General features: G+C 38.2%; 1 protein-coding gene and 1 long non-coding RNA gene across 2 annotated transcripts in view; both read right to left on the bottom strand.

Moving 5' to 3' along the window:
* The window catches only part of LOC142539130 (uncharacterized), a 100307-nt gene extending 90888 nt beyond the window's left edge, over nt 1–9419 (bottom strand). Inside the window, exons 1-2 of the long non-coding RNA XR_012818829.1 lie at nt 9328–9419; nt 9180–9269 (exon numbers count right to left, since the gene is read on the bottom strand). This is a non-coding gene — a long non-coding RNA (uncharacterized LOC142539130). The remainder of the gene's footprint in view (nt 1–9179; nt 9270–9327) is intronic.
* Nucleotides 1637–3033, bottom strand: LOC142539129 (uncharacterized). Its single transcript, XM_075644408.1, has one exon. It carries the CDS (start codon nt 3011–3013, stop codon nt 2003–2005), a length of 1011 nt encoding a protein of 336 aa, XP_075500523.1. The 5' UTR covers nt 3014–3033; the 3' UTR covers nt 1637–2002.
* Nucleotides 9420–15876: the final 6457 nt, after the last annotated feature.

Raw genomic sequence — 15876 nt, 5'->3', positions numbered from 1 at the left:
CATTTAACATCATTGGTTGGGTACTATCAGACTTGAGTTCTGACGTTCTTATTATCAAGGAATTGATAAATAAAAATGGAGCAACTGGGGTGTAACGTCTCGAAAATTTGAAGGTCCATGTGAACCACATGCATGCAAGTTATTAAATTTCTTTGGTAATTTATTAAATTGTTTTAAAGCTTTAAATGCATGTTTATTTCAATAATTGTGTTTTTATTCATTGTTTATTTAAAGTTCATGCAATCTAGGATTTTATTTAACTTACGGGTTTAATTATTTTTATGCATTTTATTCATAATCATTGCATGGTAGAATTTATCTCATGAAATTTTAAGGGTTCATGCATTAAAGATTTTTAAGTTGCATTTCGTGCACGAACGATGAACGGAGACCGGAGAATTTTCAGGAAAATTATTTTATTACATGATTAATTTTTTATTAACTAATATAAGGTGTTTTTAAGAATATTTTTCAAAAATGAGATTTTATTGGGTATTTTTACCCGCAAGATTTTAATTTTTAACGGTACGTAAATTTTATCGAATCGGTGGACTTTTCGAGGGTTCGACTAATACTTTCAAAAACTTTCCAACATGAAATATTTTTAGGGAGTGTGTTTGGGTTTAATGGGCCTACTTTTAAGTTTTTTGGGCTTAAAACTCTTTTAAAAGTTTTAAAATGCAATTGTGGCCCATTAACTAATTATTATCTATATAACTAAAGACCTAAACAACTATTTAACCTAAACCTAATTCTCAACCAGCCGAAACCCACCCATCAGCTTCTTCTCCTCTCAGTTTTCTCACCAGCAGCCTCAAGAAGATCTCGGCCATGGCATCTTCTTCAAGGAAAACAATCTCCGACGCTCCTCTCTTCATTCTTCTCTCGTTTTTACATTATAAGGCACGCTTTGTACCATTTTTTTTGCATCATACACATGTTATATACTGATGATGGTGTTAATGCATAAAAAGTTTCGATCTAAGCATTTCCATGAAAGATCTTTTCGATTTAATGTGTGTGTCATTTCTATGAGTGTGGCTACGTTTTTCTTGTGTGTTGTGCAAAGGGCTGCCATGTTCAAGCTATTAAGGGCCCATGCGAAAGGGGTTAGGTGCTGTCATGAATGCTGGGGCCGCGATTTGTCCTTGTTGGTGAGTAGGGTCGACGGTTTTGAAGTTTAGGCCATCTCCAACCCATTACACTATCTTAGTGTCACACTAACTTTAAAATAGTGTAATTCTTACACTAAATCTAAAACTCATCTCCAACCCATCAACTCTAAACTCTATACCAAAAAAAATATTCTCAGAATATTCTCTATTATTTTATTCACAACAAATAATTTATTTCACAAAATATTTTTAAACACAATAATTAAAATATCATTAATATCTAAAATAATGTATATATCGAAATTCATTATAAATATACATGAATTAAAAATTTAATCAAATAATTTTTTTTGAATTACGTTAAAATTTTTTAGTATTTAATATCATTATTTTAAATACTTAAGCTTAATACTTAATTGAATGTAATTAATTAATCTTTGAAAAAAATTTCAATCACACATATAAATAATTTGAACATAAATTACTAACATACAATCAATATTAAAATGATGCATATAAAATAGAAATGACACACAAATATTCAAATTTTAATTAATGGAATTACTATATAAATCCCATAAATGATCGATTAGTGCATCTCGTAGTGCGAAGTGAGCCTCCCTATCCCTTACTTTTTTTATACCGAGCAAAAAATTCATTGAAATCTTATATTTTGATCCGTAACTATTTCCACATTTGCAGTTGGTGCTTCCATCGCATCTTGAATTGGTGTATTCAAGTCACGTTCATCCTCGATAATCATATTGTGCATTATAATACATGCAGTCATTATAGCTTGCAAGTCTTTCTTCTGCCAAGCACGTGCCGGAGATGCTACAATTGCAAATCATGATTGAAGTACTCCAAACGCACGTTCGACATCTTTTCTACACGACTCTTGTTTCATTGCAAAATATTTTTTTGGGATCGCGGGGATCATGAATAGTTTGAACAAGAGTTGACCATTTAGGATATATACCATCAGCTAAGTAATATCCTTGATGATACTCTTTTCCACCAATTAAGTAATTAGCCGGAGGTGCGATACCTTGTGCAAGATTTGAAAATAGATTGGATGCTTCGAGAACATTGATGTCATTGTTAGACCCTGGCATACCAAAAAATGCATGCCATATCCAAAGATCATAATCAGCAACAGCTTCCAAAATAATGGTCGGAGAACCACTACGACCCGCATATTGTCCTGCCCATGCTGTTGGGCAATTTTTCCATCTCCAATGCATACAATCCAAGCTTCCCAACATTCTAGGAAATCCACGTTTTTCACCAATACGTAGTAGTCTCTCAATATCAATGTGGGTAGGTGACCTTAGGTACCTCTCTGCAAACACCTCTACAATGTCTCGACAAAAACGTTGAAGACATTGAATTGTAGTCGATTCTCCTATTTTAATATACTCATCTGCAGCATCCGCTGGTGTACCGTAGGCCAACATCCGCATTGCAGCTGTAATTTTTTGATTAGTATAAAGTCCAAGTCGACCAAGACCATCTATCCGTTGTGTGAAAAAACGATCATGATTCTTCACGGCATCGACAATACGGAGAAAAAGGCCTCGTGACATGCGAAAACGTCTTCGAAACATTACTTCATTGTATCTTGGATTCTCAGCAAAATAATCGTTGAATAGATTACGATCAGCCATTTCTCGATCACGCGGAATCACAATACGACTGAGAATCGACCCTCCGTGTTTGACTTCAGATTCATGTTGCTCGAGATATGAAGCCGCTAAAATGGTGTTATTGGTGGCTAGACTCCCTAATAAATTTTCTGTTTCATTGATGGACTCAAATTGATCTATAACCTGTGAATCAAATTCATCAGATGAACTAGATGATGCTGAATGAAAAAAATGAAAATTTTGAAAATTCATGGTGTTTAGTGATAGTTGTAAATCTGTAAGTATGCTTTATGTATCTTCATATGATTTATATTATATAGAAAAACTAAATCCATCCACGTGATCTTTATCTTATATCCAGAAAATCTTATCCCATTTATTAACCGTCGGATTAGATTTCTTTCAATCAACACCTTATAATCTTTATCCTAATTTCTACATTTAATGACACGTCATTTTCCTTGCTATTATTGTATCAATTTCTTTGTTCTTATCTTGTGTTTGATGACTCAAATGGTGTGCCATGTTGATGTTGTCCTCTGACCTTTTGTTGGCATGCATGCCCATTTCTACATACATATATTAATTCATGGTTATTGTAGACGTCAGAGGTGGCAGGAGCCGCACCATTCTTCCTACCTCTACGTGTAGTTACGGACAGCAAATGCAACAGATATCATCAAGATCGGACCTAATGAATAGAGACCAAACACACCACCAAAAGATATCTACTTGAAATCTTATCCGATTTATTTACCGTCGGATTAGATTTATTTCAATCGAAACCATAAAATATTTATCTTGTATCTTGAAAATCTTATCACATTTATATACCGTCGGATTAGATTTCATTCAATCACAACCATCAACTTCATATCATCTAACACTACTCAGTCTATAAATAGATATAACATTATTTCAGAATTGAGTCACAATTGACATTCTCGATTTACTAAATATTATACTTATCGCTCAACAAATTTTAGTTTCAATGTCTTCGAATGCACGAACTGCTTCTTATTCATATCAAGAAGACATACACCTTTGTCATATTTATCTAGACATTTCCCAAGATCCTATCATAGGCATAAACCAATCTCGAAATCAATTTTGGAGTCGTATCGAGCAAAGCTACAACAATTCCAAAGCACCTGACATGACTGAAGTTCGTAACAAAAGATCTGTGCAATCTCGTATGGGGTTAATATTGGCGGCAATTAGTAAATTAAAAGGATGCATCAAACAAGTTGAACAACTCCATCCAAGCGGTGCTTCAGAAATGAATATTGTGAGTTTTGTTTTTAATGAAATATCTGCACTTATATATTATTATCATTACTTTTGATAATTTAATATTACATTAATTTTATATACAGCTAATTCGTGCAAAAGAGTTGATGAAACATGATGCGAATTTTAAGAAAGGTTTTAAGTTTGATCATGTATGGTCTATTATGAAAGATATGGAGAAATTTGCAGCTTCATCAAACCCCTCACGGACATCAATTCAAAGAGGTATTGAATTTTTTGAATCTCCACAATCAGACACACAAGCAATGGATTCTCCCAAAGCAGCGTCCCCTGGATTATCACCGTTTGAGATCAACTTAAGTGATGAAAATATTGGTGGTACTTCGTCAGAACGACCAATTGGAGTTAAAAAAGCAAAATTGAAAAAGAAAAAAGATGAATATATGTCTCAGACAATTGAATCAATGAGATTAGGACAAGAAAAAATTCTTGAAATTATCCAAACTGGAAATGTTTATCGCGAACATAAAAATGAATTATAGATAAAACGTATGCAGCAAACTGAACGAAAATTGGAACAAAACGAAACAAAAATAGAACAAAATCGACAAATGTTGGATCTGACAAAGTTTCAGGAAGAAAACAAAATTTTAGAAATTGATCTCAACTCTATTCAAGATCCATCTTTGTGTGAAAACTTTCGGGCTGAACAATCAAGAATTTTGAATGAGAGGGAAGTAAGAAAACGTGCACGTGATAGTCTGAACTATGACAAATATTTTAGAAATATTGGAGGATCTGGATCCAGCTTACCAGAGTTTTAAAATTTATGTGCTTGTAATCCTAATTTATTTAGTTGTATTGTGGTGTGATTTTTAATATTTTATTGTTTATTATCTTGTTTAAGTTTATGTATCTTAAATATTAGTGATCTTATTTTATTTTATGTTGTATTGTAATGTCATTTTCAATAATAAAGTGATTTATTATGTTTGTTTATTTCATTCAATAATGTAATAATTGAATAAATAAAGTTTTTAAAACAAATGGTTACAAATTTACATGATAATATAATTAATTTATTAATAATTAGGTTTAAATATATTACAATAACAATTAAAATAAAAAACACCATAATTAATTAATTAATTATAATTGCATAAAATAATATAAGATAATAATTGCTAATTTTGATAGGATAAATTCATTTTAAACATATATACATATGATAAAATAATTAAATAAATATAATTATATATATATATATATATATTAATTGACTTAATTAGAAATACTTTGCTTATAAAATATTTCGTATGAGGGTATGTGCAATGTTCAATTAATCACATAAAAAAACCAAAAAAAAAAAAAAAAACAAAAAAAAAGGGATTTACGCTGTTGCTACAATATTGCACCAAATTTGGTGCAATACTGTAGCACACCACCAAAATGGAGTAGAAAATGATGTTGGGTTGGAGAAGAAAAATTCACACTATGATGGAGTATTACACCAACATGGTGTTGGGTTGGAGATGGTCTTAGGTGGGAACCTTGATAGCCGAGATTGAGGAGTGCTAGGTTCAGGAGATGTGAGCGTCCCAGCGGTGCAAGAACCCTTCCTAACCTTGGACCAGATCCTGGTGGGGGCTGAGCTGTGGGCTGGAAGGGTGCGAACATAGCTGGGTATGGTTGTGTGCTCAATCAAGTGAAGGGGATAGCGTGGGGTGTGTGATGCTTGTGTTCCGAGTGCGTGCGTGCTAGGGTGTTCATGGGGTTGGATCCGTGAGGTTTATGGGACCAGGAAGATGTCAAGGTGGGCTTGGAGGGGTTGAGGAGTAGGTCGGTCACGTTAGGTGCAAGCTAGGATCGAATCTTGAAGTATGAGTTGCATTAGGATCGAGCTTGTAAGTTGCTGGAATTTCCAGCAGCCATTTAGGGGATGATTCGAGCGTCTAAGGGTCTGGTTTTGATTTTTTTAGAACCTTTTGGATGTTTATAAGGTATGGGAAAATGTTGGGAAAGTTTTGGTTAAGTTTCGGTTCGGTTCGAGTTAAAACCGGACCCCGGTCCAAATTTTAAAACGAATCGGTTAAATTCTGATTTTGGCTCGAGTTTACGTCTAGGAATTCTTTTAAAAATGTTTTGCGACATTTTAGGAGTTTTGTAAGCTTCGGGTCAATTTTAGGGGTCCAGGGGTGAAACGATAATTTTCGGGTTTCCAGGGGGCGGCAAAATGGTCATTTTGCACCCGGGGTGAGATTTTGGTCCTGGCAGCGCCCTGAGCACAAATTTATGATATTTTAAATATTTATGCATCATGATCACGATTTTAAGATTTAATGAAGATATACGTCGCATGCTTGGATTTAAGAAAAATTGTATTGGTGCATGATTTTTATAACTGATGAAAATGGTAATGTTTGAATGACGGGAATTGGTTGTGGCTATTGGAGTATATGTAAATGTTTAAGACGTATATATAAATGCTGATGATGAGGCCTAGGCACAGTGGATGGGTAATCATGTCACTGATGTCCGACAGCAGCCGGGTACCGCGGTTCTATGTATATGATGGATCTATCGTAAATGATGAATTATGTACGATAGTCACGTCTAATGAACTGAATTCAACAAAGGAAATGATAAATGATAAACGATGAATGATGAATGATGATTAACGATGAGCTGTTTTGACACGTCATGATTTTACACGACACGTTTACATTATGCTTTTAAAGTTCATGAAAGGTATGTTGAGTATGCTATTTTTCACTGATGTGTGCTATGTATATGTACTTGTTACTTCTAGTACAAGTATGTTGAGTATTTAGACTCACTAGACGTGTGTGATGGAGGTGAGCTTGACATTGAGAGGACTGGAGGTGCCGAACTCTGAGTAGGCAGACCTGAGGGGGCGACATGACCCGAGGACCGCATATTTTATGCACATCATGATTTTATGAGCTTTGAGTAGACACGAGCAGTTTACACTTTTTTTATGATACGCTATTGATTTTCTGGATTTTACTTGTTTATTTTATTTATGCATGATTGTGGGCCGAGTTGGCAATATTTTCAACTGTTATATTTTTATTGTCAAATATTTACGATTATTTTTAAATGACATATTTTTCAGCAGGGTTATCTCCATGCAAAATATTTAAATGTTATTTGGAAAATGGGATTTTTAAAAAAAATATTTTCGCACTTTTAAAACGGTAGACGTTACAGTTTGTATCAGAGCAAGGGTCCTGTATATGGTTGTGCCACCGCCAGCTTTTGCCGCTCAGTCTTCAAGCCTCAAGTCTGTAAGTTTTAAGGTTTTAAATGTTTTTGATGCTATCACCTGCAGGTGTACATGACATGTTTTACGGGACATGTTTATCTGTTGTTATGTTCTCAGATTAGATGCTTTAAATTTTTTTTATGCATGTTACGACATGAAATGAGAAGTTATATGATTTTCATGCATGCTGGCTTTGAGGTGGAATTGGACATGAATAAGAATTTTGCTTTTGGGCATTAGGAAAGGTTGGAAATGGATTGTCTATATTGATTTTTGGTTAGTAGTACCGATGTTCTACTTTTTGGATCATAAGTTAATTTTGAAGATTATGAATGCTCTTGAGACTTGTAGATTTTCAAAGAAATTACTGATGGCTCGTGGTTGATAGTTGAGTTAATTTTTTTTAGAATTCCATGTAAGGATTAATGATTCAAAAACTACGACTCTTTTTGGAAGTATAAAAACGTATAATTTATTTAGGATGCATGCTCTACCTAGTTGGATTTAAGGATTGAATCGCATGAATTGAGAACTTTAAGGACCTAATTGTAATAACCAATAATTTGAGGACTGAGTGCAAAAAATAAAATTCTAAGGGACTATTTTCGAGATTTACCAAATTTTGGGATTAAATTCCGAGTTTTGAGAATTTTAAGTTTTAATGAGGCAAAAATCGAAAATTTTATAGGAAAAAAAATGCAAATTTCGAAGAGTTGTAAGGTCAGAATTGTAATTTTCGAGAACTTTAAGGGCCAAATTGCAAATTCCGAAATTTTTGAGGATTAAATTCGAACTTGGAGGAACACTTGGGTTAATTCAGTAATTTTTCAAGGTTATGGGAAATGATTTTGTTTAATAAGCTTAAAATTATTGAACTTTATGATACGGGGAGCCTACAAAATGGAATTAGAAACACCAAGAACTTATGGATAATTGTGGAATTTTCGAGATTAAGGACAAATTGGATAATATTCGAGAAAAGTAAGAATCATTTTTACAAATTTTTTTGAAACTTGGGAACTTATTTAACAGTAAGTGAGAATTGAATGGTTTAAAAGATAGGAATTTTCGGTGATTTAGGCTTGAAGGAAATATAGAACATTTAGAATCTGGGTTATAAATGGTAATTAAGGATATTGTAGGATGAATCAATCGTGAGCTTGAAAATTTAAGCGTGAGTGAAATAATGTTGTGGCAAATTAAGAATTTAAAGTGATGACGATTTAAGGTAAAGTTGATCAGTTAGTTAGGTTATAAGAATAAACATTGAGTTAGCAAATTTTTGGGAATTTAAGTTTGATGTGTCGAGGCCTAAAAATCCTTACTTGGAAAATTGCGGAAAATTTAAAATTTTTCTTTTCAAATAATTAAATTGCCTCAATCATAAATGAACTGATACATAAAGTTTGATGTTTAAAATGGCAGCGGAAGAATTAACATTTTTCGAAATAAAAATAAAAAGTTTTTCCAACGATAATTAAAATGTTTGAGCCATCAAATAATAATAAATGCTGAACTGAGGTCCTCGGGTCCTACTACTGCCGACTCGAGCTGGCTCACTGGTCCCCGCCCTCGGTCCCGACATCATCAGTACCTACAACAATCAAGTCTAGTGAGTCTAAAGACTCAACATGCATATATCGTAAATAACAAGTAAATAAATAGTAAGCTTGCATGCAAGTGAAAAATATCATGTCATGAGGCATATCGTAAAAATGTCGTGTCATGATTAATTATAATACGTGCATAACTGAACTGAAAATCATAGTGAAAATGTTTGCTCCTTGGAGCCCTGTACTGAAATAGCCTGTAGTAATTTTTCTGGTGAGATTATGGTCTACGCATGTGGTCCCTGAACTGAACTGACCGGTAACTGGCGACCGGACTTAATAATGTACGTCTGATCAGACTACTGCCACAGTACTGGGTGAAACAACTGAACTGACCGGTAACTGGCGACCGGGCCGGTAACTGGCGACCGGACTTAGTAATGTTCTCATAATCGGTAACTGACGATCGGACCGGTAACTGGCGACCTGATTTAATCATGATAGTAAAGTGACCACAAGCCATATCGCATAAATCTCAAAATTTGTATTTTTGCACGTAATATAATTAAATAACTGAATTAAATATCCTGTAACAATTTTACTGAATGGATTGGATCGCTCTCAGGCTCGCTGCAACCTAAATATGCCATGAAAAATATGCAATAGTTTTTACTTGACCAAACCATGCAATTAAAAACCAAAAACTGAGACAAATGCGCCTAATGACTTCGTATTTAATCATGACTCCGAACCAACCCGAACCAACACTGAAACATCATATATTCATGATTAAAATACGCTTAAAATGATGAATTAATGCTCCTCAAATGATGCATGTCGAATCTTAGGTGAATGGAGGCCAAAACATGAAACGCTCTCTCGAGAGTCAATTTGGCACATCGCACCGTAAATTCTCGTACGACCTCAAAAATGATCCGAATGACGAACGGCCAAAAACATGAACTTCCTAACTCGATGAGGCACTGTCCAGTCCAATGCCATGGGCTAAAAGCCAACCAAGAACTCAAACGACACCTGAGAACAACAGCACACTTGCTGTCAAAATTACAGCAGCTGCGCACTTGCTTTCCTTGTGTCGTTTTCGAGACTACCGGCCATTGGGGCTTGTACCACCGACCAGAGACTCTTACCAACATCCCAAGAAATGATTTGAACCATGGCTATGGGCCCTAGACAAGCCACAATTCGCACCATTCAGAAAACACCCGAAAACTCCAACCGAGAACACCTTGCATGCGTGTGTGGTGTTGTGTTTCATTTGCTGTCTCGTGTCGTTCCAGTGGCCATTTGATTGACCATGGCACGATCTAGACATCTTGGGGTATGGTACGAACCGTGGCTATGGGCCATAGGCCAACCAAGATCCACACCAATCCACCAAAATTCGAAACACACATGCTGTACAAAGGAATAGCCGAAATGGGGAAGGGGCTGCTCTTGTTGTTTTATTTGAAAACCGATTCACCATGGACCAAGCCACCAAAAGGGCGACTTAGTCTTAGACCTGCTAGGGAAGTGATCTAACCATGGCTATAGGCCTTGTGGCAGCTACGATCAGATTCATTTCCTATATGACAACAACACAGAATTTCGAAAGGTTCAAATGGATAACATGTGGAGTTGCTGTCATTTTCGTGTCTTTCAGCATGCATGGGGTTGAATGAGTGGACCAACGTGGTCCTAATGGATCCTATTACATGTATAGATGTCGCCTTGGGAGCCTGGAATCGAACCAATACCTGCAACTCACAAAACAAATGAAACCATGAAGCTTGAATTGGAAGGGCCGAAAATCTGCATGTTGTTTTCTGAAAAATCTTGCTATGTTTCGGTTTTTTCCATAGAAATAATGATCATACATTGAAAATAAATGATAATAGGACTTGATTGAAGAGTCAAGGAAGAATATATGCATGATTGATTTCGTTTTGAAAGAAAAACGAATGAATAAGACGATCTGGCACGGAGGAGGTGGAGCGCTTTCTTTTCTACCTTTCTTGCTCTCGATTTTTTCTCTCTTTCTAGCTATGATGCTCATGGTTTTTCCCACTCTGAACTCTCTGAATTTTGGTCATGGGGAAGGAGAATGATGGTTGAAAAGGTGAGGGGGAAGATCCACTAATAAAGGGATTAAAATGCAAGACCAAGTCTACCTCTCATTTAAATTTTAAATTTGTTTGAACAAGTCTTCTTGGGAGGGAGCATGGCCGATATTTGTTTCATCTAGACTAGATGAGGATAAGGTTGATCATTAATTAAATGGTGCTAGAAAAATGAAGGGATTATCCTACTAATTAAATACAAAGAAAGGGTCAAAGGTGGTGGGGTGGCAAGGCATGCTAAGTCATCCAAGGGGCCGAAAATCATCAATACAAATGAAGGAAAATGTTGTTTAGTTACTAAATTTATAACCCTTAAAAGCCTCACCTATCCTTTAAATAATTTAGTGAACTAACCCCTTAATTAAGGAACTTAAATAAATTTATTTTTCTACTCACCTCAAGTAACTAAAATAATTCCTTAAACTTCCTTATTAACTTAAATGGACTTACTTGCTATCTAAAATAAATTTTGGAAATGTTTTCCTAAATCTTAAATTCTATCTCTAAACTCCAACTCCAGTCTGGCCTCACTGAATTAACTGAAATGATAAAAATCAAAATACTGCATAAAATAATTAACTTAAGGAGAAGCATTTAAATACTCATGCAATAAAATCATTTTAAAAATTTAAATACTAGAATTATGCATGGCTTATACGTAGTCTAAGTTACGGGTTCTACAATCCTTCCCCCCTTAAAAGAAATTTCGTCCTCGAAATTAAGACTCACCGAATAACTCGGGGTACCGACTCCTCATCTCTGCCTCGGATTCCCATGTAGCTTCCTCCTCTGAGTGGTTGAGCCATTTGACTTTGACTCGCCTAACCAGCTTGTTCCGAAGCTTCTTCTCCTGCCTGTCTAGGATCTGCACTGGTCTCTCCTCATAAGATAGGTTCGGAGTAAGCTGCAACGGCTCGAAGTTCAAGACACGCGAAGGATTCGCCATATACTTCCTCAGCATAGAGACGTGAAAGACATTATGTACTCCGGCCAGATTCGGCGGAAGAGCCACACGATAAGCTAGCGTCCCAACTCTGTCGAGGATCTCAAATGGTCCAATGAATCTTGGACTGAGCTTCCCTTTTTTCCCAAATCGCATGACCCCCTTCATAGGTGCCACCTTCACAAAGACATGATCGCCGACTGCAAACTCTAAATCTCTCATCCTCTGATCTGCATAGCTCTTTTGTCGACTCTGAGCGGTCTTCATCCTATCACGGATCTGGGCTACTACATCGACAGTCTGCTGAATAATCTCTGGACCCAACTCTGCTCTCTCTCCTACTTCATCCCAATGAACAGGAGATCTACACTTACGGCCATATAGTGCTTCATACGGAGCCATACCAATAGAAGACTGGAAGCTGTTGTTATAGGTGAACTCAACCAATGGTAAGTTCGACTCCCAACTCCCAGAGAAATCAATGACGCAAGCACGGAGACGATCCTCCAAAATCTGAATGACTCGCTCTGACTGCCCATCTGTCTGCGGATGGAAAGCTGTGCTAAATAGAAACTTCGTACCCATAGTCGAATGCAAACTCTTCCAAAACGAGGAAGTGAATCTAGGATCTCTGTCAGATACGATAGAAACTGGAATGCCATGGAGTCGGACTATCTCTCGGATATACAGCTCTGCATACTGAATCATGGTGAATGTCGTCTTAATAGGCAAGAAGTGCGCTGATTTGGTAAGACGATCTACAATCACCCAGATAGCATTTGATCCTCTGGCTGACTTCGGCAATCCGGTCACAAAATCCATGGTAACGTTCTCCCACTTCCACTCGGGAATAGGAAGAGGCTTGAGCAAACCTACTGGTCTCTAATGCTTGGCCTTCACTAACTGACAGGTCAGACACTCGGATACAAACCGTCTGATGTCCTTCTTCATACCAGACCACCAATACAATAGCTGCAGATCTTTGTACATCTTCGTACTCCCTGGATGAATGGAGTACGGTGACATGTGGGCCTCCGATAGAATATCTGCTCGAATAGAATCAATGCTAGGATCCCATATCCTGTCTCGGTATCTCACAATACCATCGCTGACTGAATACAAGGCACTGCCCTTGACCTCGTCTCTCTGCTTCCACTTTGCTAACTGCTCATCTGATGACTGACCACTGCGAATACGGTCCATAAGGGAAGACTGAATGGTCAAGGTAGATAGACAAGGAACTCTACCTCGAGGATAAGTCTCAAGATCAAACCTCTGCATCTCAAACTGAAGAGGTCTCGAAACTGTCAAATGGGCCATCACTGCAACTTTCCTGCTCAATGCATTTGCAACTACATTAGCTTTACCCGGGTTGTAGCTAATGTCACAATCATAGTCCTTCACAAGCTCCAACCAACGCCTCTTAAACATGTTCAGTTCCTTCTGCGTAAAGAAATACTTGAGGCTCTTGTGGTCGGTAAAGATCTGGCACTTCTCTCCATACAGATAGTGCCTCAAAATCTTCAGTGCAAAAACTACGGCGGCCAACTCTAGATCATGGGTAGGGTAGTTCTTCTCATGGATTTTCAACTGTCTAGAAGCATAAGCTATCACCCTCCCATGCTGCATCAATACGGCGCCAAGACCGAGCTTCGAAGCATCGGTATACAGAACAAACTCACCGGACCCTGACGGCACAGCCAAAACTGAAGCTGAGATAAGAGCTTGCTTAAAAGTATCGAAGCTCTTCTGACACTCCTCGCTCCAAACAAATTTCACATTCTTCTTTGTCAGTGCTGTGAGTGGAACTGCAATCGAGGAGAATCCCTTGATGAACTTCCGATAATATCCTGCTAGTCCAAGAAAACTGCGGATCTCTGATGCATTCTGCGGCACAACCCAATCTCTGACTGCTGCAGCTTTCTCTGGGTCTACCTCGATGCCACTGCTGGAAACAATGTGGTCTAAGAACGCCACCTTCTCTTACCAGAATTCGCATTTACTGAACTTTGCGAATAATTTGTGCTTCTGCAATGTCTGCAACACTGTGGTCAGATGCCTGCTGTGATCCTTCCGATTCTTGGAGTAGACGAGAATGTCGTCTATGAACACTATCACAAACTGATCGAAGTATGGCTGAAATACGCGATTCATGAGATCCATGAAGATCGCTGGCGCATTGGTCAAACCGAACAAAATCACAAGGAACTCGTAGTGGCCATAACGAGTCCTGAAAGCTGTCTTCGAAACATTAGTATCTCTCACCCTCAACTGGTGATAACCGGAACGCAGATCTATCTTGGAGAAAATCGAAGCTCCCTGCAACTGGTCAAACAGATCCTCAATCCTCGGAAGTGGGTATTTATTCTTCATAGTAACCCTGTTCAACTCCCGATAGTCAATACAAAGTCTCATAGAGCCATCATTCTTCTTAACAAACAAGACTAGCGCGCCCCAAGGTGAGAAACTAGGGCGAATGAACTCCTTGTCAAGAAGTTCCTGAATCTGCTTCTTAAGCTCTGCCATTTCTGTCGGTGCAAGTCGGTACGGTGCTTTGGATATCGGAACAGTACCTGGCATAAGCTCGATAGAAAACTCCACCTCTCTCTCAGGTGGCATACCAGAGACGTCCTCCGGAAAAACGTCTAAGAAGTCTCTAACAATCGGAACATCTGAAGCTGACTGACTGGGTGCCTCGGGGACAGATACAAAGGTTGCTAGAAACGCCCGACACCCTCTATGCATGAGCTTCCTAGCCTGGACATATGGAATAATGCGCGGTAAGGGAAAGTATCTGTCTGGCTCAAATAAGAACTGCGTCATTCCAGGCGGTCGGACTAGAACAGATCTCCGCTGGAAGTCAATCAAAACTTTGTTCCGCAATAGCCAGTCTATCCCTAGGATGATATCAAACTCTGGCATCGGCAACACGATCAGATCCACATAAACGAGGTTGCCATGGAGCTCAAGATCTATGTCTCGGATCACATTGGTGGCTGCCATCTCCTCGCCTGAAGGCAACACTACTGAATAGGCTATATCTAGCCCGATGGTCTTGACTTTGAGGAAATTGGCAAAGACCTCCGAAATAAAATGAATGTGTAGCTCCTGAATCTATCAAGGCCTTGGTAGCTGAGCCAGCTATGAAAATTCTCCCTGAAAGTTCGGAACACTAAGCGGAACCCAATAATCACAAGAGTTAAGCTTATAGACATGCAAAGGTCACAATTCTTCTAACTAAATCGTGGAAATAAATACTGAGTAGAGCATGCAATCCTATCGCAAATCTAAGTTAAAAATCTTAATCCCGATTCCCAAAACATTAAATCTCAAATGTAAGCTTAAAGCTTAAAGGTACCTGTCATCAACATGGTATCGGGGTTCGTCTCCGTCGCATGGAGAGCAAATACTCTGCCCTGGGTAGGCAGGTTCTTCTGAGGGCAATACGGCAGCGTGTGGCCTGGGCTACCACACTTGTAACACTTCTCTGAGCCAAACATACATACTCCGGGATGACGGCGTGAGCATTTAGTGCAAGCCGGATGCTCAAAGGTCCTCGGGACGGCAAGTCCCTGCTGCTGCTGAGGTCCTCCTCTGTTTCTGGGCGGCCCGTGAAAAGGCCTCTTGTGCTGATGCTGATGCTGCTGAGGAGGAGGACGGTGTGGTACCTGGATTGGGCGCTTGCCTTGACGGTCTCTCTCGATGTCCCGCTGATCCTGCTCTGCGGCTAAGGCTTTGGAGACAGCGACCTCATAAGAAGTAGGGTCAGACACCCTAACATTACGGCGCAAGATCGGCTGTAGCCCCACCAAGAAATGCATCAACTTGGCTCTAGCATCATTCGCGATCAGGGGCACAAAATGACAACCCCTCTCAAACTTACGGATGAACTCCGTAACAGTCGAATCTCCCTGTCTCAGGCTCATGAACTCAGTGGTCAACCTGGTGCGTACTTCCTCAGT

The sequence above is a fragment of the Primulina tabacum genome, chromosome 3 (assembly GCF_025594145.1).
Source record: "Primulina tabacum isolate GXHZ01 chromosome 3, ASM2559414v2, whole genome shotgun sequence".
NCBI lineage: Eukaryota > Viridiplantae > Streptophyta > Magnoliopsida > Lamiales > Gesneriaceae > Primulina > Primulina tabacum.
The sequence above is the reverse complement of the archived record's forward strand: the minus strand, read 5'-3'. Positions and strand labels throughout refer to the sequence as shown.